This window comes from Hyposmocoma kahamanoa, unplaced genomic scaffold (assembly GCF_003589595.1).
Source record: "Hyposmocoma kahamanoa isolate Upper Pololo Valley unplaced genomic scaffold, ASM358959v1 80, whole genome shotgun sequence".
Classification (NCBI taxonomy): domain Eukaryota; kingdom Metazoa; phylum Arthropoda; class Insecta; order Lepidoptera; family Cosmopterigidae; genus Hyposmocoma; species Hyposmocoma kahamanoa.
Window position 1 is genome coordinate 10,573,859 of NW_020654051.1, and position 24,474 is coordinate 10,598,332.

General features: G+C 37.9%; 1 protein-coding gene across 2 annotated transcripts in view; it reads right to left on the reverse strand.

Moving 5' to 3' along the window:
* LOC113233733 (protein LIFEGUARD 4-like) overlaps positions 1 to 24,474 on the reverse strand; it is a 55,227-nt gene that overhangs the window by 23,687 nt on the left and 7,066 nt on the right. For both annotated transcript variants that reach the window (XM_026468917.1, XM_026468916.1), the window contains exons 2-3: positions 7,913 to 8,025; positions 7,647 to 7,812 (exon numbers count right to left, since the gene is read on the reverse strand). In XM_026468917.1, the coding sequence (XP_026324702.1) occupies positions 7,647 to 7,812; positions 7,913 to 8,025 (279 nt within the window). The remainder of the gene's footprint in view (positions 1 to 7,646; positions 7,813 to 7,912; positions 8,026 to 24,474) is intronic.

Here is a 24,474-nt window from a genome sequence, read left to right on the forward strand (position 1 = left end):
GTTGATTGTTTTTGGGGTGCGAATTTTGGGAATAGGGACCTGCACTGTTCGGATCCAACTTGGTGGCACAATGTTTTGTTTCCAGGCCAAGTTCATATGTGTGAGATATGTCTGTTTAGCTCCGGCGGGTTTGCTTTAAATAATTTGGTTATTATTTGATCCACTCCTGGCGCGGTGCCGTTTTACATTTTTATAATTATTTCCTGAAATGCTTCCTCGTTCATTTTTTTTTTTTTTTTTTTTATTAAAAAATATTATATTATATTCTATATATTCGTTCATGCCTTCACCGAGGTCTGATTGGTCTTCAATTGGAATCATTATTACGTGAGGGCCCTCCGATGAGGCTAGTTCATTTTTCCAATTGGATATTGGAATGAAATTTGTTTTTGTTTTCGTCTCTCGTTAAGTTTGAATCTCCTATAATAGTGATAGGTAAATTTCATTCTTTTAGCTGGGTGCATTTTCCCTAGGCCCTTGAAAAAACATTGACATTCATTTTCATCCGCCTCACTATCAATTTTTTGCAGTTTTGCCCTACATTCCTTCAGTTGTTTTAAGAAAGTAGGGTCTGAAGGGTACCTGTTTCTTAGAAATTTCGCTTTTTGTAATCGTGCAATGGCAACTCTATGCTCTTTGCTTATGTTAAGGCGGACATAATAAAGTGCTTTTGGCAGCATTCTTCATGAATTCTAGTATCGAGCCCCAGGAAATCAAACCATTGTTGTCCAATTTGGTTTTTAAAAGTATTTCCCGTACTTCGTATATAGATATTTGGTTGCCGTATTCTCTCCTTGTAGCAGTTGATAGTCGAAGTTTTTGTGGTTAAATTCTTTGTTGTCGGTATGGGACTGTATCGTTTCATGTTTGCTACGTTTTTTCGATTTAAGTCGTTGGTAGTTTACCTCGCCAAAGATTATTTTGTGGTCAGTAATGTTCTCAGTTTGTGCACCTGCAATGAAGTTGAATATGTGGGGTACTTTTATAGATGTGATAATATGGTCTAGCTGTGAATGTTTGGTTCCGGATTGCGAACTAAATTTGCAAGATTTTCGGCCAAATGACGTATCCAGTCTGAGTTTTTCTGTTTTGATTAAGTTCAGGAGTATTTCGCCGTTGTCGTTGGTTGTTTCATGAAATAGGTTTTTGGAAATAAGTTTAGCGTTTTCTGCGTCCTTCAAGCAGTCTTTGCCTATATGTGAGTTGAAATCCCCAGCTATAATCATTATCGATTGGTTCAGGTTGGTTTTTTATGAGTTTTTGGAGTGTTGAAAATGCTTTCGGTGATTTGGATGTATCGTTTGGTATGTGGGCAGTGATTATGTACCATTTTTTAGTATGTTTTCCAGTGATTGTAGTTGCCATTATCTGGTAGTCTTCTGTGATAGATTTCATTTGAAGATCAGTATATTTTCGTACCAATATCGCTAAGCCACGGCTTTTGTTCTGTTTGCTCAGGTACCAGTTATGTTTTGATATATATGTTCCCGTGTTCATGTTCGTTTCTTGTAAGCAAGCTAAGTGAATTCCTTTGTTTTCTAATTGGACATCTATGTTTGCTTTTTTTGTTGGCGTGGCTGCACCTCGTACGTTCCATGTAGCTATTTTTATATTTTCTAGCGAGACAGTTTGTTTCAGAGGGGCTGTAGTTTGGATAAGTCTGTATCCTGTGTCATCCGACTGTTCTTCTGGGGTATTATCAGTCATGTATTTTGTTGTAGAGTACTCAAGATCCGACTTATTACAAGACCATCGTAGCGGTTTCCATTGTAGATAAGGTTGATGCTACCCACTGCATCATTGCTTTTTGGAGTGAAAGTTACTGAAGGTGCTGAAGTGTTGTTCCGTTGATATACATACATTCACATCTGTGTGATAGAATTCAGCGGCCGCTATTAAAATATCCGTTCCTCCCCACTCTTCATCTTGGTATTGTTGCATAACGTATATCTGGCGTAGGACTTTTTCGTCATCTTCACTGTAGTTAAAGTTACTTAGAATTGCTTATTTTAAGACTGGGTCTTCCTGGTTCTCATCTACATAACGGGCTAGGTCTCTTCTTATTGCGTGGTGGTCAAGGGTAGTATAGAATAATTCGTTTAGTTGGTGAGCAATTGCTCTGAATACCCAAGCAGCATAGCCATATTTAAATATATACTATAAGATATCTAATAGAATTTAGAATTTAATTCGATTGAATATTTTTAGGATTCAAATTCCCTCAAGATATCTCGAAGAAGGTTTCTAGATAATTTAAAGTAAAAGTGGGCACAACTTTATTGTAGATCACAAGAGTGCTTTGAGAAACTATCTGTAGGTAGTGTTAAGAGTGATTCTTATCTTTTTTCTCAAGTAACCCTTCTAAAATGCTACAAGACCATTTGTAGAATGTTGACAGTTTTTATTTAGTCTTGTAGACAGTTTTTATAATTTATAGTCTATGATAGTTTTCTTAGTAATGCTATTATAAAACCAAAATACTAAAGCGTTACAAACATAAGACGCAATTCTCTTAATACTAATAGATTTCAAGTTTAATGGCTTACAAAATATAAACTATCAAAATTGCAACATGGCGAAATTAGATATAATATTTTTGACTTTCTCGCGCAATGTTTAATCGGTTAAAGATACCCGAATCTCACAGTATGTCGCATGCATGTCTGTTTTGATCATACGGCGCACAGCATCAATGTTTTTGTTGTTCACAGCAGTGGACGGGCGACCATCACGAAATTCGTCACTGAGATTCACACGATCGCGTTTGAATTCTGCAAACCAGCTATAAATAGTCGTCTTGCTTGGTGCTTCATCGCCAAAAGCAGTTTGAAGCCGAGCGAAGCTCCGCTGAGTTAAATTACACTTTAAGTCGTAGAAAATCATTCTACGAAAATTTTCACGAGTTAAATCCGTGGTGATGTAGACAACCAATTTCTAAAATGACGCCACAATGTAAAAACAAGTGACAGTCAGATGGAACAAACTGTATTCTACAGCCAAAGAGTTCCATTTTCAAATGTTGTAATTACTTTTAAAATATTGTTTATGTAAGCGACTGCGACGCGACGGCGATTTCGTGAAAACAAACTCATATAAACATATGTCGGTGGCCGCACTGCATAAACGACAAGTGAAATTTATTTGTTCATATCGTAAAGAAATTTCAAATATTCTACAAGTAATGAGGGAGTCTGCCTTAAATAAAATTATTCAGTGACCCGCGACGTCACTTGAATTTCGTACGACAAGCAGCGGTGCGACACGGCGATTTGTCACGATTTACGACAAAATATGCGGTGATGTACCTGAGCGGCCGCACTGCCTCGCGCCGTTCGTGCGAGAGAGCGCGACGTATTCTAGCGAAGAGTTGCGAAGGAGACAACACACGACGTAAACAAAAAAGTTTGATTTTGTCGGTCAACTATACGACTGCGGCGTCAGTGCAGCCGCCACTGATCGCCTAACCAGCCCGGTGCGGTCCCCCATTAAGCGACGTAGCGGCGTTTCGCTGGCTTCTCGCTTTTGCAATGCGGCCACCTAATTTTTCGCGTCGCCACCGCGTCGCTGTCGCCGTACCGAATTCCAAAATTTCACGAACCATCTGAACGTTTGCCATAATATATTTGCCATAATAATTGCTCAAAGCATCCCTAGCATACTTTCTCTTCTTTTAATATTCACGGTATTCTCATTTCAGAATCCTGGCTTAAACCAAACCTTGTTTCTACTTGTTTTAGTCTTCATGACATCCCTTTCAAAATACTTTCTTCTTCTCCCTATATATACTCCAGTTCTTTGGAACACTTACTCGTTGAGATCAAGATTAAAAGTATAGAAGTTGTTCTAGAAGTTATTTATTGTCTTCCTTTTATAGATTTCTTTTCCTCCTTTGAATCTTTACTTTCACCCCTTAGCGCTGAATACACACATCAAATAATCATTGGTCACTTTAATATAGACCTTTTGGAAGATGGCACGAAGGCTCGTTAATTGAAAACAGTGATTGAGTCTGCAACTATAACCGTTCTACCTCTTAAGCCTTACTCATCACAATGTAGACACGACGGACACCTGGCTAGATCTTATACTAACCTCCTCTATCGATCACGTAGGTGGGTCTGGGCAATTTTCGACCCCAGGTTTTTCACGACATGTTCTCATTTACGTGAAATGCAAAATTAAACCACATAAGGCACAGCTTGTCATAGTTTTATTACGTGCTTCGCGAGACTTGATATAGACATTGACGTTTACTCCTGCACGTGTTGTTTAGTTTTATGCACCATAAGAACTGGGAACATGAACAATATTTAAAAAGTAATTACAACATTTGAAAATGGAACTCTTTGGCTGTAGAATAGAATACAGTTTGTTTCATCTGACTGTCACTTATTTTTACATTGTGGCGTCATTTTAAAAATTGGTTGTCTACATCACCACGGATTTAACTCGTGAAAATTTTCGTAGTATGATTTTCTACGACTTTAAGTGTAATGTAACAACTCAGCGGAGCTTCGCTCGGCTTCAAACTGCTTTTGGCGATGAAGCACCATGCAAGATGACTATTTATAGCTGATTTGCAGAATTCAAAGGCGGTCGTGTGAATCGCAGTGACGAGTCCACTGCTGTGAACAACAAAAACATCGATGCTGTGAGCCGTATGATCAAAACAAACATGCATGCGACATACTATGAGATTCGGGTATCTTTAGGTATAGGCATGAGTCAAACACAATCAATAATACACAAACATTTGGGTGTGAAAAAGCTGTGCCCTCGGTGGATCCCACACAATTTGACTGAGGCTCAAAAAACGGATCGCGTCACTTGGTGCAATGCCACGCTTACCAGATTCAACGAAGGGGCGTCAAATTTGGTGTGGGATATAGTACCAGGTGACGAAACATGGATTTATAGTTACGATCCCAAAACTAAACAGCAATCGAGCGTATGGGTCTTTCGAGATGAGCCGAAACCAACCAAAGTGGCGCATGTGCAAGTGCCTGTAAGTGGCATAAATGTTTTGAAAATTGGTTCCTTCGTATGAAAAAGTGCATTAACGCTAACGGAGAATATTTTGAGAAACAATAAATTCATTTCTGACCATTTATAGTATTTTTTTCTAATTCATTCCGGAAACCTATAGCACACCCCACGTATGTTGAGTATGTTTATGCTGTATTATGTTTATTTTATACTGTATAAATTAACCATAAAATTTAGGCTTATGATATTTTTTTCTTTTTCTGTTTTAAGTGTAGCACCAACCTTTTTTTTTTTCTGTTTGGCCCAATGGTTTACTGGTAGAGAATGCCTTATGGCATTAAGTCCACCATTTGTACATTAATGTATTGTGCAAAAAGATTAATAAATAAATAAATACTGTTTTTAAGTGGATATTAAGTGTATACTATACTACCTCGGCTCGAATTTAAATTTTTTCCTTACTGAATCCGTTCAATAGCGCGGGTCGAGCAGCAGTGACACTGCCTTTATTTCTGAATTTATTATTTTACAAAGGAAATTAACGCCATTTGAAAAATGTATATCGTATACTATAACGTATTCCATTTTGTTCAGTTTATATATTTCAAAAAATCATTGTTACTCCTATATAAAGTACCTACCTATAGAATACAGAGGTATTTTTGTAAAATTTCGAGGTAAGTTTGTGTTTTTTTCCATCGTGCAATTTTTTAAGAATCGAGTTTTCACACCGTATATTACTAATCAGTAAATATTTGAAATTTTACTATATATTTTTACCAAAGTGATTGATTCAATATTTTCACTGTTATGTGGAACCAACCAAAGCCATTTGAGGTTGTATCGACTCTTAAGAAAACATTGTTCACCTCACTATATTGCTTTCTGTCTACTAGTGTCTATAACCACTATAGCAGCAGTAGAGCTGCTTGTGAAAGACTTCGTCCAGGGAAGTACCACCAGCTCCACTATTTCTGCCGCCATGCAGTAATGTGCTGGTGAAAATACAGGCACATAGGACTTATCAATTTGTGATGCGCCGCGCCTGCCGCGGCCTGTCACATAGCGCTGGCCGATCGTGTGTCATGGAAAGTTCCGCGGACCGATGCCGACACAAGCGGTACAGGCTTAAAAGACCGCCAGCTGGGGCGTGAGACGCACTCGTTGGAGGAGCTTATTATGGTAAGAACCTCCACTGGGTGAGGGGCTGTTGCTGCAGCGCGTGATCAAAGTGTGCCCAGGCCGTGTTAATTGCTCAACTTCCGCCCCGTAAAGATTATCCCGTCCGTCTCCAGTATTAGGGAGTAATTGCTGAGCGTGACCAAGGTGTGTCTAGATCGTGCGAAACGCTCACTCTTCGCCCCCGCATACCCACCTACCCCTATCCGTCTCCTGTGTTGGAGTGTCGCGTGACCATGGTGTGTTCGGCCGTGCGAATTGTTCACCCTTCAACCCCGTAAACGTACCATTTAGTCCGCCGCCGTCACTAGATTAGTTAAGTTTGTAACCCCGGGCGGTTCATGAAATTCCAGTATAGTTAAGAGGTGCATTTATTACTTATTGTAAACCGATCAATGTTAAAACTTGGTGTTTCTTTTGTTAGTAATAGAATCTTGGATAATTCCTATAGGTAAACAATAGTGTACTTGTCCCAGCCGCACCCTGGGAATATGTTACATTACAAATTTGTGTCTCAGGGTGGCACGCGCAGTGACAGTGCCCCTCAAATCTTTGCGATGTACAGCTCTGGGTGGCACTGCAACTGCTATGGACAGGCGTGTCGCTTACCACCAGCACGACTTGTTCGTCCCGTCACCGTCACTTGGTATCGTGGCGTGGCAGCTGGGAGTGTGCAGTAAACTAAAAATTACTGATAATTTTTAGTTCATTAATGCCCTGATCATACAGACGCGGGAGCGGGAGCGTTCTGGGCGCGGGAATCAATGTAATGTTCGAGTTCTAATGAACCCTGCCACATTGAAAGCGGCGGCAGTGGGTCCGTCGCGGCCCGGGGCCGAACGCTATGACAAACAGGCGGACCGGGTGCGAGCCGGGCGCGTGGCGAATGTGGGGCGGTTGCGGGCGCGGGAGTTAGATTCCATTGAGTTCTATGCAACAGTCCACACAGAGCGGTAGCAATGGGGCGCAGTCCGGGAGTTAGTTTCAATATTAGGAATTTGATCGAAATTTCTTTTGCGTTGCTTTCCTAGCGCTAATAAAAGCAGAATTTTAAAAGTCTTTAAAATGTGTGTAGACTATGAAACATAGCTGCTTTTGGTGTCACACTGGCCGCCTTCGCACCGTTATTCCGCCGGGAACTACGTTTGGGACTAGTGTGACACGCCCCGGTACGTATTGCTTCCCGCAGGCTCGCCCCGGAACGTTTTTCCCGCTGTACCGCCTCTGTGTAGCCTGAGCTTAATAGTAACTGCAAAAGTGGCGCGCGCGTGTCACGATAGTGGCGCTGTAAATATGCTTCTGAATATTGTAAGGAAATTAGCAGTGGCGCCACTGCAGCGCTTCTATAAGCGTCAGATATGAAGGAGTCTGTAGGGCTAAAAAGTGAGGTGTCAGTTTTGCTTAATATAATTTGGAACTGAATAAATTCCGAACTGGGAATTGTACTCTAGGGATAAAGAGCCAGAGGCATAGGTACTTACTGTGGGGTCGATTTCTTTGTAGGCTGAGAAGTATCCATACGTGAAACCAAAGGGCAGCGTCCAAATAAAGAGAAATATGTAGTTGTATGGCACTTTGCGTCGCAACGACACACAGCAGTAGGTCAGCGCAATGTAAGTACCGAATGGGGTTGCAACGGCTACGTAGCTGTGAAAACAGTACATACAAACGTTATAAATAAGTGTCCTGGGCACTGTAGCCTGGTTTGAAAGAGGCGTCTAAAAACTTATTTGTGTGTACAACTTACAAAAGCCATTCATTCTTTTTGTCTGATAAAAAATCGACTACTTCATCAACGTTAATTATCGTCCAGATAATTCCTGCCTCCGCCAGTAATTGTACCACCAGAAGTAAATACACCTAAAAATAAATTATAATAAATTTTTATTTAGGTAGGTATATTAATTAAATTAAAATTAAAATTTTATTAAAAACCTCGCAGGACTATATTACACACACCACAAACAACAAACAACTTTTGTTCCACGACTTTTTACAAAACGTTATGAATTTACAAAAAGAAACTTTTAAGCTTTTGTCGTACTATCTAACACTTTTTAGAACAAATAAGTTCAAACGTGCAAGTGTTCTCCGCGACGACCCCCACTTCCTCTTGTTATCGCCAAAGGTTCTCACCGTTTAGAATGATCTATTTAAATCGTACGAACGTATAATCTGGATGAATTATTAAAAGACATGGAAGACATGTTGTTCTTTATGATATTATCAATATATTATAATCCTATGAGATTGTTAGTATTTTACAAATAACCTTGAACGGTCATGTATATAATTCAGGGATTGTATAGAAAACCTAGTCATTCTATACAATACCGGGTTCTATACAATACCGGGCTTCTTTAGGCAATCTTTACCCCGTGAGTAGTAGGGATTCGCGAGTTTTAGACAAGTGACGTACTGACAAAAACCCTGTTTTCCTTTTTTTTAGATGCCTAAAAAGACAAAAGCGGTTGCTTGTTTCCTTTCTTTCCGCCTCGTCTTGTGTCACGCATTACACTCTCTAAAACAAATATAATTACTGTCAATTAAGCACATTAAGATACCATTACTCTCATGTAGTGTACTTGTGATCTTATTAATGACAATTTGTGTAACGTATTTACAAATAACAAATAATATCGAAGTATAAAACCATCTTGCTGTACCATACATACCTCTGCAAGACTGTAGTAACACTCTACAATCATTACTAGGACCATGGACGTAAGTGACAAACTTCATTGCTTTTGCTTTGACATGAATTCCATAAATTATTATGGAATATTTATAATGATTATTTCTGTTTTTGTTATTGATAACAGATGACGTACTGTATGATGAACGGTGGCGCAGAGGATTTGGAAGAAAATGCTTTCAAACAATATTACTTTCCTGACTCCGATGATGACAGTCCTCCTTCTGCGTACCAACTTAAAAGGAGCATGAAACAATTGATGATTTCTTTGATGAACCGGAAGAGAAAAAACTAAAACGATCATCTACCGTTAGACGTCCCAACAAGGACCATACATCATACATATCTATCAATGAAGATGATGGCGACGCCGCAACGCATCTCATTAAAATATAAATATTTGATACGAAAAAGTTGGCAACTATACCAAATCAGTCTGAACATTGGAAATACGCTGACGTTAGAGTTAAATATTTTACAAAACCATTAATGATAAGTTCCACAAAAAAGTTTCGGGGCTAGGTGTATAACATTACCAAAGATATTTCGAATTGTCCCAAGTGCAAAAAATACTCATTTAAGAAGAAATAAATCCATCTTGTACAATTTCATTTATTTTATTCAGTTCACTTTAAGAAATAAGATACATGGGTAAAATGAGATTATTTTAAACATATTTATTAACACATACAAAACTCAAAATCATACCAAGAATAAAACATTTTTAATCAACAATAATTCATTAGAATTGAATCGTGTTATCACATTACTACCCGCAACTTTTAACGGGCTGCAAGCAAATTTGTAACTGCAAAAATTTTTTGATTTATAATTATTTAAACTTTATTATTTTATTCTATTTATTACATTATTGTTTTTAATGTTAAAGTCGTTTATTATTTTAATTAAATTCGAGAAATATCAAGATCTTAGAAGAATGGCAATATGTGTGAAGTGTTTCAGTGAAGTAAGTGGTGCTGATGTAAGCACTGCGGTGAAGTGCAGTGCTTGTGACTTATTCTGTCACCATTCGTGTCTCCGCAGTAAGCCTCGTGGCAACTGGCGTCGTTGCCAATGTCGAAAGGACAAGTCACCAAGTAAATCTACCATTGACGGTGCCTCCTTAATTAGTAACATTGACGAGCTACGTGCCGAGGTTAATTCTATTAGAAAAGATATGCGCCCAAAAGAAGATTTGTCTGACCCACTGTATCATAGCGATCTGGAAGCACGGGTTGAGGCCGTGGAGATTAAATTAAAGGATCTTGAAAGTGTCAAGGATCTCATCACTGGTACACAGCTACGGATCAATGCTCTTGAAGAGCGCAATCACCAAGCTGAACAGAAAGAGCGCATGTGTAACCTGGAGCTGCATGGTGTAATCGAGCATCCAAATGAAAACCTTAATGCTCTTATAGTACAGGTTGGTGCGGTCACGAGGGTATTAGTTCAGGCTCATGACATTGCATGGGTCGGCCGTGTTGGTCTATCGGGATAAATCTAAACCACGTACAATTCTGGCCAAATTTCATAATTTGGAAAATAAAAATGCCATACTGCGTGCTTCTAGGAAGCGGAAAGGCATTAAAATACAGGAACTCGTCTACGCAGATGACCGCCGCACTGTTTATGTTAGTTACTTTTAAGTTCTCACTTAAAAGCCTACTACCATGACCTATATCAAGATGCCAGAAAACTTAAACCGCATAAATTTGAATTAGTTTGGACTTATAATAGCCGAATTTATGTACATGAAACCAAAGAAGATAAACCTCTACCAGTCATACCAAAATGTAAACTATTTGTTGAAATAATTTTCACTTACCTATTTATATCGTACTTCCTTGCATGCCCGTTTGAACTTACTGTTTTGGACACACTTGTATACACAATTTCACTTAATAGTAACATTTGAATTCACATTGTATTGTATTATATAATCACATGTTGGCACATTATAAATTACTTAACTGCAGCAATCTGGACCTCTAGTACTTGTTGGTGTGGATATCTTCGAGAAGTTACGTTCCCCTCGTGGTCCTATTACCAATATTACACAAATATTTCTCAGTTAGCAATTGACCGACCTACTTTAATGAGCCCCTCACGTAAACTGTGCGTGCGCATTGATACTGTCTCTGGTGGCTACCTGAGAGCAGGAATATTACATATATACATTGACATTTATCTACTCAGTCCATCCCTTTTCTTTGTGAAAAGAAACAGGTTATATGACTCGTTTAACTGTTTTTTAACCTACGAATATTATTATACAATCGCGTCGAAGTCTTTATTTTATTTCATATTATCACACTTTACTGTGTATATATATACTTCGTAGAGCAATACCTGTGTGCGTTTTACTACGCGACATTTGCTTTACTGGACTTTTTGTATTAAATTTGAAATAATTTAATTTGAATTTGAATTTTTATTTTACTTGTTTTCTGACATTTTATTTTTACTTGACTTTATCCTTTGCTCGGCTATGTTATAACCGGACGATAGTTCATATTTTTATTTTATTTATTGACATTTATTTTCATGAAATATTTAATTTTACATTGTTATTTTCAGACTTTTTATTTTATTTTAATGCTTTTGTAAGCGTTATTTCTGGTTCTCTCAGTAATGGTTTAGATAGTGCAATATCTTGAATTCCGCATATTAACCTACTGCAGACAAGGTCGTCGCGTAGGGTTTGAAATTCACATTTTGTCGCAATTTTATTAAGTTCAAAAGCGTATTGCTCTATTAATTCCACTTCTTTTTGGTCTCTTTTGAAGAATTTTTGTCTCTCTACAGCTAAATTCTTTTTCGGTATGAAAAATTTATCAAATTTTAAAAAGAATTCTTTGATATTTTTTACTTCGCCGATGAATTGCTCGTATACCTCGCGACATTTATTACCAATAACGTGCAATACATTTATTTGTACTTTAATCCTAAAGCTTTTTGTGATAACTCGCAGGCTTCATAGTAAATATTAAACGCTTTCTTCCATCTTTCCCACTCAGTACACAAATTACCAGATATTACGTTAACCAAATTATTTTCAAAAATAAACGGTCGCCGTGCCTGCAAAATTGACTCCATTTTTAGTATTTCACTTTTTCTTTTCACTTTCAATTCTTACGGATATGTTTACACTTCACGTCACTATGTTTTAATTAATTCACTGCCAAATTTCCTAATTTTTTGGTCTCTAAATACATTCAAGGTAGTACCGGCTGCGCCATGTTTAGTATAGATACGTGGGACCGTCAATGAAACTCCAGCGTTGGGTCAAGACTGCTTTTGTATTTTTTATTGATACCCACATTCATATTATAACAATTATTTACACCAACTCCTACAGTTTTAATGTGTGATGATATAAATGGGAGAATATCTCATGCGTAAATTTTACGAGTCCAGGCTGAGAAACCAGGTGTAAAGTCAAGAAATATTAATGATTTATTTTTTATAGTTTAATTAGACGTAAAATGAGTTTAGGGCAAGAATTTCAGAAAATTCATTGTACAATAATAATTATTGAAAAATATTAATGTCCCGATTTTCAATTTTGCTAGTGTGTCCACTTTCTGTTTCATTGTATAAAATAGTCGTTTTGGTAAAATGTGTACGCTTTTAAGAAAAACAATTCCATGTATGTTATTCACTATTAGAAGCACTAACTAAAATCATTGAAAGTATTGCAATTACCAATATATGGGAGGCTGGGTACTTGATCAAACTTTGTCCACGCGAAAATTGTAGTTATGGTGCCAAATATACAACTGGTTGCAACTGGTAAGTAGTTTAACTAAAAACCATTACGTTCTTGCCCCGCGCAAGCCTCAGTCGTGTATTAAGACCTGACAGCAAAAAACATGGGCACTGTGTTCCATTTCCTGCCAAAAAAGTTTTGACCATCTGGCTTACCAGTGAACTTGACGAAGCGCAGCCTATTGAGTAGGCTGGCTTTCGGAGCGGCTTCTCAGCCATCGACCATATCCACACGGTTAATCGACTGATGGTGAAATGTCCCGAATTTAACCAGCTCCTTGTCATGGCCTTCGTCGATTATGAGAAGGCTTTTGACAGTATCAAACATTGGGCCGTGTTCCACGCTCTTCATCGCTGCCACATCGATTCCCGCTACGTGGATGTGCCCCGGGAGCTCTACCGTTCAGCCACTCTGCAGGTATGAGTTCACGATTTAACCAATCCCGTTCCAATCCGGCGAGGACTTGAGGATGTCGTAAAAATCCTTGGGATAACCGCGGCATTAATATCAATGGTGTAACACCATTTGTCTCACCTAAGATTAGCGGACGATCTCGTGCTATTTGCAAGTTTCGACGATCACCCAAGGATGCTGGAACAACTATATGATGCTTCTTTGAGAGTTGGCCTAAGGATGAATATGTCCAAGACGAAGATTATGGTGATTCTCTCCAGTCCGTCAAATACCACAGTCACGGTGGGAAATGAGAGCAGTGTCGATCAGTACGTCTCTCTCGGACATGTTCTGTACTTTGGCAAAATGCATCGGCCTCAAGAGATCTCAAAAAAGACTCCAGCTGGGATGGGCTGCGTATAGCAAGTTAGGTGACATCTTTAAATCAGGTAAGGTTCCACAGTGTCTGAACACCCGCTTGTTTAATCAATGTGTTCTGCCCACCATGACGTATGGTGACGAGACGTGGACACTCACGCAGGAGACTGTATACAGGTTGAGAGTTGCACAGAGCGCCATGGAGCGCACTATACTCGACATCAGCCTTGTAGACCGAGTTTCGAACGTTGAGATCCGACGATGGACGAAAGTCCAGGACGCTGGAACTCGGATCATGGAACTCAAATAGGGATGGGCGGGACAACTAGCTAGGCAAGGTGATGACAGGTGGAGCAAGACATCGACTGATTGCCCGAGGATGGGCAAAAGATGCGTCAGGCGCCCTGTTGCAAGGTTGGTCGACGACATAGTACGCGTCGCGGGGCGTCAATGGATGCGGCTAGCACGGGACCGTGATGGATGGTACAAACTTCGGGAGGCCTATACCCAGCAGTGGGTGAAATCATGGTGTGAATGTTGATGATGCCTTATCAAGCCTCAATGTCCGGACAAACCTACCTTATGTCCTCATGGTAAACATTTGGGTTTCTACAACTTATCTTTAGGAAACATTCGTAGAGATGGCGTTATCTATCATAGTTCTTCAACTTCCAATTATAACAACAATGAACTCATTCCCTAAAATCCAGGGAAGTACTGCCATCTTACCTATTTCTGCCGCCAAGCAGTAATGTTAGCATAGTTAGGTTTGGGTAAGGGTGCTGGTGAAGTTACAGGCACATGGGCCTTGCCAACTTACGTCTCAGGGTGACGGGCGCAGTGGCAGTGCTCCTCAGATCTTTGCTTATTTAAAGCTCTGAGTGGCACTGCCACTGTTATGGACAGGCGTGTAGCTTACCATCAGGCGCATGACTCGTTCATCTCGTCACATGATATTAAAAAGAAAAAGCTGAAGAAAATTCCAACTGTGCGTCGTTTTAAAGGGGCAAACAAATTTTTATCACAATTAAATTTAAAGAAACAATTAAAGTTACTTAATTGTCTTTGTTTTTATATATATTCCAACTTTGGTGGCAATATTCAGTTCTGGTGCAACCGATAAGCGTTTTGGTGGCGTTTCTAAGTATTGGTGGCGAGAAAAACTTTTAATTGCTTATATCTCTGAAATTAATGGAAATGGTTATGTCCCGGTCACGTATATATAAATGAAATATTTCATTTTATTGCAAACGAGTCTCGGATACTGGAAAATCTAAAAAAAAATTGCGTTACCAAAATTTACAATAAAATGCATTTGTTGATATTCACCCAAATGATATGGTGGAAATGTTTAATGTTATTCTAATTAACTTGTTCGATTCCTATGCACCCCCACGCACATGTACATTTGGAAATACCTCTTCGCCGTGAATGACTAATACGTTACGGTGTATCAGAAAATTACGCGATAAGGCCTATGAGCGTGGAAAATGAATCAACACTGATTCAGCTTGGCGACATTATCGTGATATGAGAAATGTATATAATTCCGCAGTTGTCACCGAAAAGAAAGTGATTTTTTTATAATAAAAATAAATAAAATATGTGGCGTCACATTATTAACACAATTGGGCTAAGTTCACAGCAGGTTATCCCAGCGAATCTTGCACATCCTGACGCTCTGAATAAATATTTTTTGCATAGCGTGTCACCCGCCGGGGGCGTTGCAGTCCGACAATTTTTTTCGGAACATGAAACATTTCAAAACATGTTTCACATCAACGAACTATCAGAGGGGGATATTAGTAAGCTAGTAGATGGTTTTGTAGATTCTAACTAATGTGGGTATGACAAAATTTCAATATCTATGCCATATTCTGTGCCGGCAATTAAAGCTATAGTAAATAAATCCCTTCTCTGTGTAATATTTCCCAAATCGTGGAAGTGCGCTGTTGTTTCGCCGATTCCGAAGAAATCGAGGGTAGAGGGGTTTGCAGATCTCAGACCGATTAGTCTGCTTCCTGCATTTACGAAAATTGTACAAAAAACTGTTAACCAGCATATTACAGGTTACTTAGAGACACATTCAATTTTACTAGTCAAGCAAGCCGGTTTTAGGCGAAATCATAGCACTGTGACGGCCCTAATTCTAAGACGGCCATTGCTGATGATATCCTGACGGCTACTGATTCAGAAAAGGGTACCATCCTTGCACAGCCCGTGTGAAGTCGATTCATACGGGCTCTCGATTGTGTCGTTATAGACATGTTAATGACATGACATGACACAATGAATTACAGCGTTGCGGATTGTCGGTTCGTGCATGCAATTGGTTCAGGTCATATTTTTCTGACTGCTGTCAAGTCGTGTAGTATACTGATTCTTGGGGTAAATTGTCCATGTCTAGGTCGTTGCCTGTTACCAGAGGTGTGATTTAAGGCTCTGTTCTTTGTCCAACTCTGTTTGCAGTGTACACTGCGGACATCGTTTCCGCTGTAGCTAGTTGTAACTATCATTTATATGCAGATGACACGCAACTGTACGCGCACACACTGGCTACATCGGAGGAAGTGGCCGCTGCAACTGCCGCACTTAACAACGATTTGAGAGTAGTTGCTGATTGGTCGACAAAACTCATCAATCAATTTCATAAAATCATTTAATCCTGCCATATTCATTGGTGACACTCTTGTTCGGAACTGTGTTAGAAATCTAAGTGTGGTGATGGATAGTAATTTACGATTTGAGGAGCACGTGGATAGTAAGTTAGGTAAATGTTTTGTGGCTCTTAAATCCCTATATACAATTCGGCCTTACATCGACATTGCTACGAGGTCTTTAGTGTGCAATGCATTACTTTTATCTCATCTACCTATGCTATTACGACATAGTGTACGGACCATGCTTATTAAAAAAAACAAATAAGACCGTATAGAGGGTTCAGAATGCTTTTTTTTATTTTTTTTATTTATATTCTTTATTGTATAAAGAAAAGAAACATGAAACACACGTTACAATGGACATATACAAAGGTTGCATAAGATATTGTTACTCTGTGCCTAGAAGAGACCATATCAAACCATATTTAATAAAAAAACTAGATATGCGTAACTCACGGTGTCTTAGGTATTATTGTTTTTGCATATGTTATTTAAAAAGCAAAAACCAAAATATTTATATAAAAAACTTAGCGTAAAAGGTCATGACGACAAATTGCGCAATAGAGGTCTCCTGTTCAGAATGCCGAAAATATCTTTGTCTGTTACTCGGGGTTTAACATTCCGCATATAAAATTTGGAATGATCTACCTCCGCCTGTACGGACGGCTGTGTATCAATCACTTACCAACGTTCAAACGAAAATGTTTTCTGTGACTGTTTGAGAGGCAATCTCGGGACATGGGCTTTGCGCAATAGTTGTTTGTGTATGTTTAGTATTGTGCAATTTAAATTTACTAGTATTGTTCTTATTATTCAAATTGATTATTATTTTCTTGTGTAAATGTTGTATGTGTCGAATTTAATCATTATTTTCATGAGTAAATGTTGTATGTGTGAAATTTAATTTAATTTATTTACTGTCTGATTGTGTTTAGTATTTGAATTTAATTTTAATTTTTTTTTAATTGAGGTGTTCTATTTATATGACAGGCCATGGCAGAATATCAGCGAGGGTTATGTAATTAACATAGTCCTCAAATGCTGAGTCATGGACCTTTTTGACATGCTTTTTTAATTTGTTTTCTTATTTGTTTTAATTTTTTTTTTCTATTATTATTATTACATTTTCCTATTTTTTCTATTTTTTATGAATGAATTCGTAGCCATGTCATGTGTAGTCGATTCTGGAGCCATGTCGTCTTTCCATACATCTTTATCTAACACGTAGTCTTCAATTTTGTAATATGACTTTTCTATCAAAATCGGATCGAAGGAATTTTTTCTGAGTGTTCGATCTTTGTATTAATAATTATAACAAACTAGTGGAGTAATTTCACAAAAAATAATTGAATATTTATTCAATAAAAATTTAATTATTTTTAAAGTAGTTTTTAAACTTGGGAAATGATAATCCTAATATATGCTCCTAAATCTTATTGTAAAAACATATACAGTTCCCCATAAAGGAGTCGTTTACCTTGGTTAAACGAAATCGTGGTACCATGAGTTTGGACTTAGACGGTACACAGAACGAATCGCTTGTTTTTGCAATACAAATATGGTTTGAATATCTGCCGCTTTACCCCACACGAGAATCTTGTAGGACACTATACTATGGAAGTAACTAAAGTAAACTAGTCTAGCAGTACTAACATGGGTAAACTCACGTATTCTGCGGACTGCGTATGCAGCGGAGCTTAATCTGCTGGCCAGGGAAAATATATGTCCCAAGGAGCACACTTTATACGCCTTAAAACTGTTATATCTATAAACAGTCTTAATATGATAATGATTTAGATAATAGTTCTCTATAAATGGTTTTAGAAAAAGAAATTGTTCTTATAGACTTACTTCACTCAAGTCAAAATTTTAACACCTTAATACCAAACAACTTAATTAAGTGTAATCTCTCTTAAGATTTACTCTTATAGTCCTTAGTTTAAGTTCATCTATAGAACAACTGATTATTTTTAGTAAAATTGTTGTATACACATCCAGTAAAGTCTATTAATACTCTAAAAACTAGTGTTCTTAAGTTTATTCTAGATATATTTAATTTATAGACATTCTGTACTGTTTGTACTTATTGACAAACACGTTACAGCGCGTCTTCAGTAAATTTGATTTAAAAAAATACTACAATTAGTTGTTTTACTCTATTGGACGTTGTAAGAGTTCATGCAAAATAGATAAAGTAAAGATTATTAAAAGATCTGGTGAAGGTGGTGAACCTTGGAAATTAAGTCACATCATTCGATACAATCAGCGTTGCCAATGGCAATTGTTCAAAATCCCCAAAAATCACGGTTAAAATCCCCAAATTGGGGAGAGCAAAGTTCATAATCCCCACAAATTCTCCACATCTCGAATTTTCATTATTTATTAGAATTACATCGCTTAAAAATATAATAAAGAATTAAGAAACTCAAAATGTAATAATCTATAACGTTTGCTGTGAATGTAAACCGAATGTAAAAAGTAAAACAATTAGATGACCTTAAATCGTTTATTTATTTTAATAATAATAACGTACACACTCAACATAACCCCGCACTAGGGAAACCCTGTGTCGCGGGTGCCATGGACACACACGTAGACAACCACAAATTACACCCAAACTCACGAGAGAAATTAATGTAGGCCATACAAATATTTCTCCTGACCCGGGAATCGAACCTGGGACCTCTGCATGGCAATCCGGCATGGTAACCGTTCGGCCACGGAGGCAGTTATATTAATTAGATTCAACATTAATCTGTAATCAGTCTGAACAAAAAATGATTTTTCTTTGCCTTACAAAATTAAGTAAATTGATTATTTGTTGTGCATTTGGTGACACTATGTTAACGTTAGAAATAATCAATGAGTTTCGACCTATATTTAATATTTAAAGTTGACGAGTAATAATATAAATATAAATAATTTAATATGTAAGTTGTGGCGTGGAAATACCAACTGCTCGGCTTAGTTTATCAATAGCTGATTTCGTTTTGCTTCATACCGGGGACCGGCCTAAGCGGGAGAAAGAATCGCGAACTCAACACGCACCGACTAGTAATTTTACAATTCAGAACCAAGTGCTCTAATAATAATTATATTTAAGCTGCTTATTAATAATACGAGGGGTGTGCGATGTTGAAAAACACGTCGATATAGCTATATAATTAGCGATGCATCAGCAATTGATAGATTAAACAAAATGATAAAATGTTAGAATCCCCACATTTTCCTCACATAGCGCTAATCCCCACAAAATCCCCAATCTAGTTGAAACTCCCCACAATTTGGGGAATTCCCCACAAATCGGCAACCCTGGATACAATAGTCGTATTTCGCGTTCGGACCGGTCATGGCAATGTTTATTTGTTTGTTGACAAATAAATAAACATTGTGAAGTAATTTCGCTCACTATTCCTATAACTTTATAAAGGTTTTGTAATACTGTCAAAAGGAAAAATCGCTTAGAAACATCGCGTTTTGTAGACAATCATAAAAACTTCATAGTAGTGAATGTTCTTCTACAAGATCAACTACACTAAAGCAAGTAAAAATAATCTTTTCGTATTCTCAAGTTTTTCTATAGATAAAGCTATAGACAAAATGCTCCCAACTGTGTTTTGAAAAAAGCTTTAAATTCTTATCGCCATTTTTATTTTTTAAGAATGACTATGAATCAGCCGAGAAAAATTTATTTTAATATTCCTTTTAAAAAATTAATTTAAGTTGAAATTAGCTTGAAGAAGCCTAGAACTGCTTGGAAATGGTTTGTTTTGTGAGTCATTTTATATATTTAAGCTTTCTATAAATATTTAAAACTGAAAATCGATAACTGTATTTTTATTAAATTTATATTTTATACATAAATATTTAAAATTTAGCGAGCGTATTACTTTTATGGCAGGTTTTATTTTTATTCAGGCAATGTATTTAAAGTCGCACGTCAATTTGCGCTTTCTAACCGATTAAACATTGCGCGAAAAAGGCAGAAATATTATATCTAATTTCGCCATGTTGCAATTTTGATAGTTCAAATTTAGTAAGCCATTAAATTTGAAATCTATTAGTATTAAGAGAATTGCTTCTTGTGTTTGTAACGTTTTAGTATTTTGGTTTTAAAGTAGCATTACTAAGAAAACTATCATAGGCTATAAATCATCAAAGACCAAGTACAAAGACACGACGCAAGCACATAGAAAATTTCGTGAGGTCCGTTGGTTCGTTCCGTGGCTTAGTTGGTATAGCGTCTGGCACGGTATGCAAGAAGACGTCGGTTCGAATCCGACCGGATCGAAGGAATTTTTTCTGAGTGTTTTTTCTGAGTGTTCGATCTTTGTATTAATAATTATAACAAACTAGTGGAGTAATTTCACAAAAAATAATTGAATATCAATTCAATAAAAATGTAATTAATACTGTCTACAAGACTAAATAAAAACTGTCTACGTTCTACAATGGTCTTGTAGCATTCTAGAAAGCAGCAATGAAATACAGGGTGCTTATAATTATATCATTAAATTGGTACAGTCAATTCACTTTGAAGACGATATCAAACATCTAAAGAAACATGGACATGTACGCAGCAGCAGCAAATTATCAAGTGTACATACCTTTGTGGACGACGTTGAAATACTGAGAGTTGGTGGTCGACTGGAAAATGCGAATTTAACGTACGGAGCGAAACATCCTGTAGTTCTTCCTACACATAGCCGCCTGACGAAACTTATCATTTATGAAGCGCATATGAAAACGTTACATGGAGGTCCAAAAGTAACACTATCAACTATCAGACACAAATTTTGGATCAAAGGTGGCGTTCGCACCGTGGAAGAAACAAATCAGACAATGGTTAAATGCTAACGACATAAACAACAAAGTTGTCAGCAGATCATGGCGAACCTCCCGCTACCCCGTGTAACGCCGGCACGTCCGTTCACCAACCCTGGAGTTGATTTTACGGGTTTTGTGGACATAAAATTGAACAAGGGGAGGGGAATTCGCACTACGAAAGGATACGTCGCTGTGTTTGTTTGTTTGGCGACAAAGGCTGTGCATTTGGAGTTAGTATCAGATTTAAGCTCCACAGCCTTTCTAGCAGCATTCCGCCGTCTGTGCTCCAGTAGAGGATGCCCAAAAAATATGTTCAGCGACAACGGATTGAACTTTGTTGGAGCATCCCGTATACTGAAAAAAGAATACAAAGGTATCATAGCATCAATTGACTCACTTCTTATCAAAAACAGTTTGGAAATAGAGGTCAACTGGCATTTTAATGCACCTGGGTGGCCTAACGCCTCAGAACTAATGGAAGCGGCTGTAAAAAGCCTAAACTATCATTTGAAGCGTGTATTGGGAGAACAGAAGCTTACATACGAGGAGTTTATCACTTTGTTACATCAGATAGAGGCTATCCTGAACTCCAGACGTCTCTCACTGAAAACATTGACGATTTATGCCTCACACCTGGCCACTTCCTCGTGGGAGATGCGATTATATCACGGCCTCTGACGGAACCCGACACGCTGAGCCACACCTCACGTTGGCGTTTAGTTCAAGAAATGAATAAACAGTTTTGGAAAAAGTGGTCCAGTGAGTACCTGCAACAGTTACAAACACGATCGAAGTGGAAACTGGAACAAAAAACCTTAATACTAACGATGTTGTAGTTATCAAAGAAGACAATATGCCACCGGGAAAATGGGCTCTAGGGAGGGTGCAGGAAGTTCATCCTGGCCAAGACGGGTTAGTAAGAGTGACACTTAAAACTCAGAATAGATACATGAAAAGGCCTGTAAATAAACTTATATTATTACCAACCGAGAGCATACAAGAGCAGCAACAATCTGATACTAAAAAGGAAGAGAATTAAATGAATTAAACTAGTAAGCGTCACCGTAAACCGATACTTAAGAACATTTTTACCACTATTTTCATGTTGTTTACGATGTTATCACCGAGCATGCAACAATCAGTACATAGTTACAACATCACATCATTGAGTCACCAATCAATGTATTTCGACAAAATCGCTGATTTACAATATATCAGAGATGAGTGGAAATTGATTATTTATTAGAATTTGTCGTCGTATTGGGAAGGAGTATCAGATATCAGACAATACGTTATACAGGGTGTCTCAAAAGAAATTTTATATTTAGTGGATTGATTAAAAAAAAGGAAGCGGTATATAGAAAAAATGTTTATTTATTGTTAAAATACACTTTTTGGGAATTTATTTCTTAAAAATAATATCGTCTAAATGTAAACCCTCGCGTTGTTGGCACTCATTTAATCGAACAGTAAAATTACTTATGACTGCTCGATAGGTGGAGTCAGGGATGGCTGCCATTTCGTGACGGATATTTTCTTTCAAATGCGCCAGTGAAGTCGGTTTATTGGCGTAAACTTTAGATTTAAGATAACCCCATAGGAAAAAGTCCATAGGGGTTAAATCTGGGCTACGTGGAGGCCAATTTATGTCACCTCTCCGGGAGATCAATTTTCCTGAGAAAATTTCACGAACACGTGGCAGAGACATATTGGACGTGTGTGAAGTTGCTCCGTCCTGTTGAAACCATGTTCTTTGGTTATAGCCAGGAAAGTTTTGCAGTTCAGGTACCAAGAAGTTGTCTAACATCTCCACATAACGCTCTGAATTCACTGTAACTGCACGCCCCATTTCGTCTTCAAAAAAGTAAGGGCCGATAATTCCTCGCGCCGACATGGCACCCCATACCGTCACTTTAGGCGAGTGTAGGGGTTTCTGATGTTTGCGTTTCGGATTCGTTGAACTCCAGTAGCGGCAGTTTTGCTTATTTACGTGGCCATTAAGATGAAAATGATCTTCATCCGAAAACAAAATGTTGGTAAACGTTGAAAATCGCTCAATCACCTGATTTACGAAATTAAGCCTCTGACAGGCATCGTGGGGCTTTAATTCTTGCACCAATTGAATTTTGTAGGGGTGCAGTTTTAGATCTTTGTGCATAATGCGATGTAATGATGATCTATGCACATTTAAAGCACTCGCGCGCTTCCGAATTGAAAGGTTCGGGTCGTCACGAACAGACTGATTAATACTCTCCACGTTTTCTACCGTTCTTGATGACCTAGGTCGCCCGGATTTTGATTTATCCAGGGTTGTTCCAGTCTCTTCAAAGTTTTTAACCCAATGTCGAATGAGAGGAAGGCTTGGCGCATCATTTAAGTGGCGAAAACCTCGAATACTGCAGAATTTTCTACGCGCGACAGTTGCCGAATCACCGTTCTTGTAAAACTCTCGCACGCACAACGCGCGGTCTGCTCCCGAGAAACGCTCCATAGCGACTGAATTCCCAAGAGCCAAGCTACCGATTGACATAACCCCCGCACCCCTCAGATACGCTGCGTTCACGCAGTAAGCTAAACAAATATAAAATTTCTTTTGAGACACCTTGTACATATAAAACAATTGAGCAAGAATATGGGCTTACAATACAGCAGTATCATATTACAGTTACAACATGAACTAAACGAAATTGATCACTACAACAGACTACTTATGAGTCATAATAAAAGGCAAAAACGAGGACTTATCAATGGAGTTGGCTACATTGCTAATTCACTTTTTGGTGTTTTGGATGAGAGGTTTGCAGAGCAATATAAACGTGATATACAAAAGATTGCTATTAACGAAAATCATTTACAAACATTATTAAAAAATCAGACGAGTATTATTGACGCAGAATTCAACGTGGTGAAACGAAATGAAGATATCATGAATAAATAGTTAGTTGGTAGTGAATAAAAAGTTTACTTTAATCAAACAACACTTGTACAACTTGACTACTGGTTTAGAGAGAATAAGCTTCGATAATAGCAATGGAATGTTCGTCACTTCTACGTCACTAGCGGCCAGTGCAGTCTTATCCAGCCTGGCCCGCACGCAACAGATTTTATTGGACACCATTATGGATGTTAGCCATGGGCGCTTGAACGCTCACTTGCTACCTCCTGAACAGTTGGAAAAGCAAGCAAATATCATTGTTGGAAGGTTGAAACAAGACATTAAGTTACCAGTGGACATTAATAACATTAATGAATTATACAAACTGTTAAGAATATCATCAAAGATTTATCAAAATTATCTTATTATTGAGATAAAAATACCACTTATGAGCAACGAAATTTACGAATTAGACAAAATTATATCAATTCCTGTAAGAAAAGGTGAAGAAGTCTATCATATCACTACGGCGTTTCCTTATATTGCCTTCAATCTAAAGAGATATGTAGTAATATTGTTATCAGATGATGATGTGCGAAAATGCATGGATGCGTCATTTAACAAGGTGCTTTGTGCGTTAGACAATTTGATATATGATCTAAAGGAGACAAAAAATATTTGCGATCTAAAATTGCAAAATGAAGGAAGTACA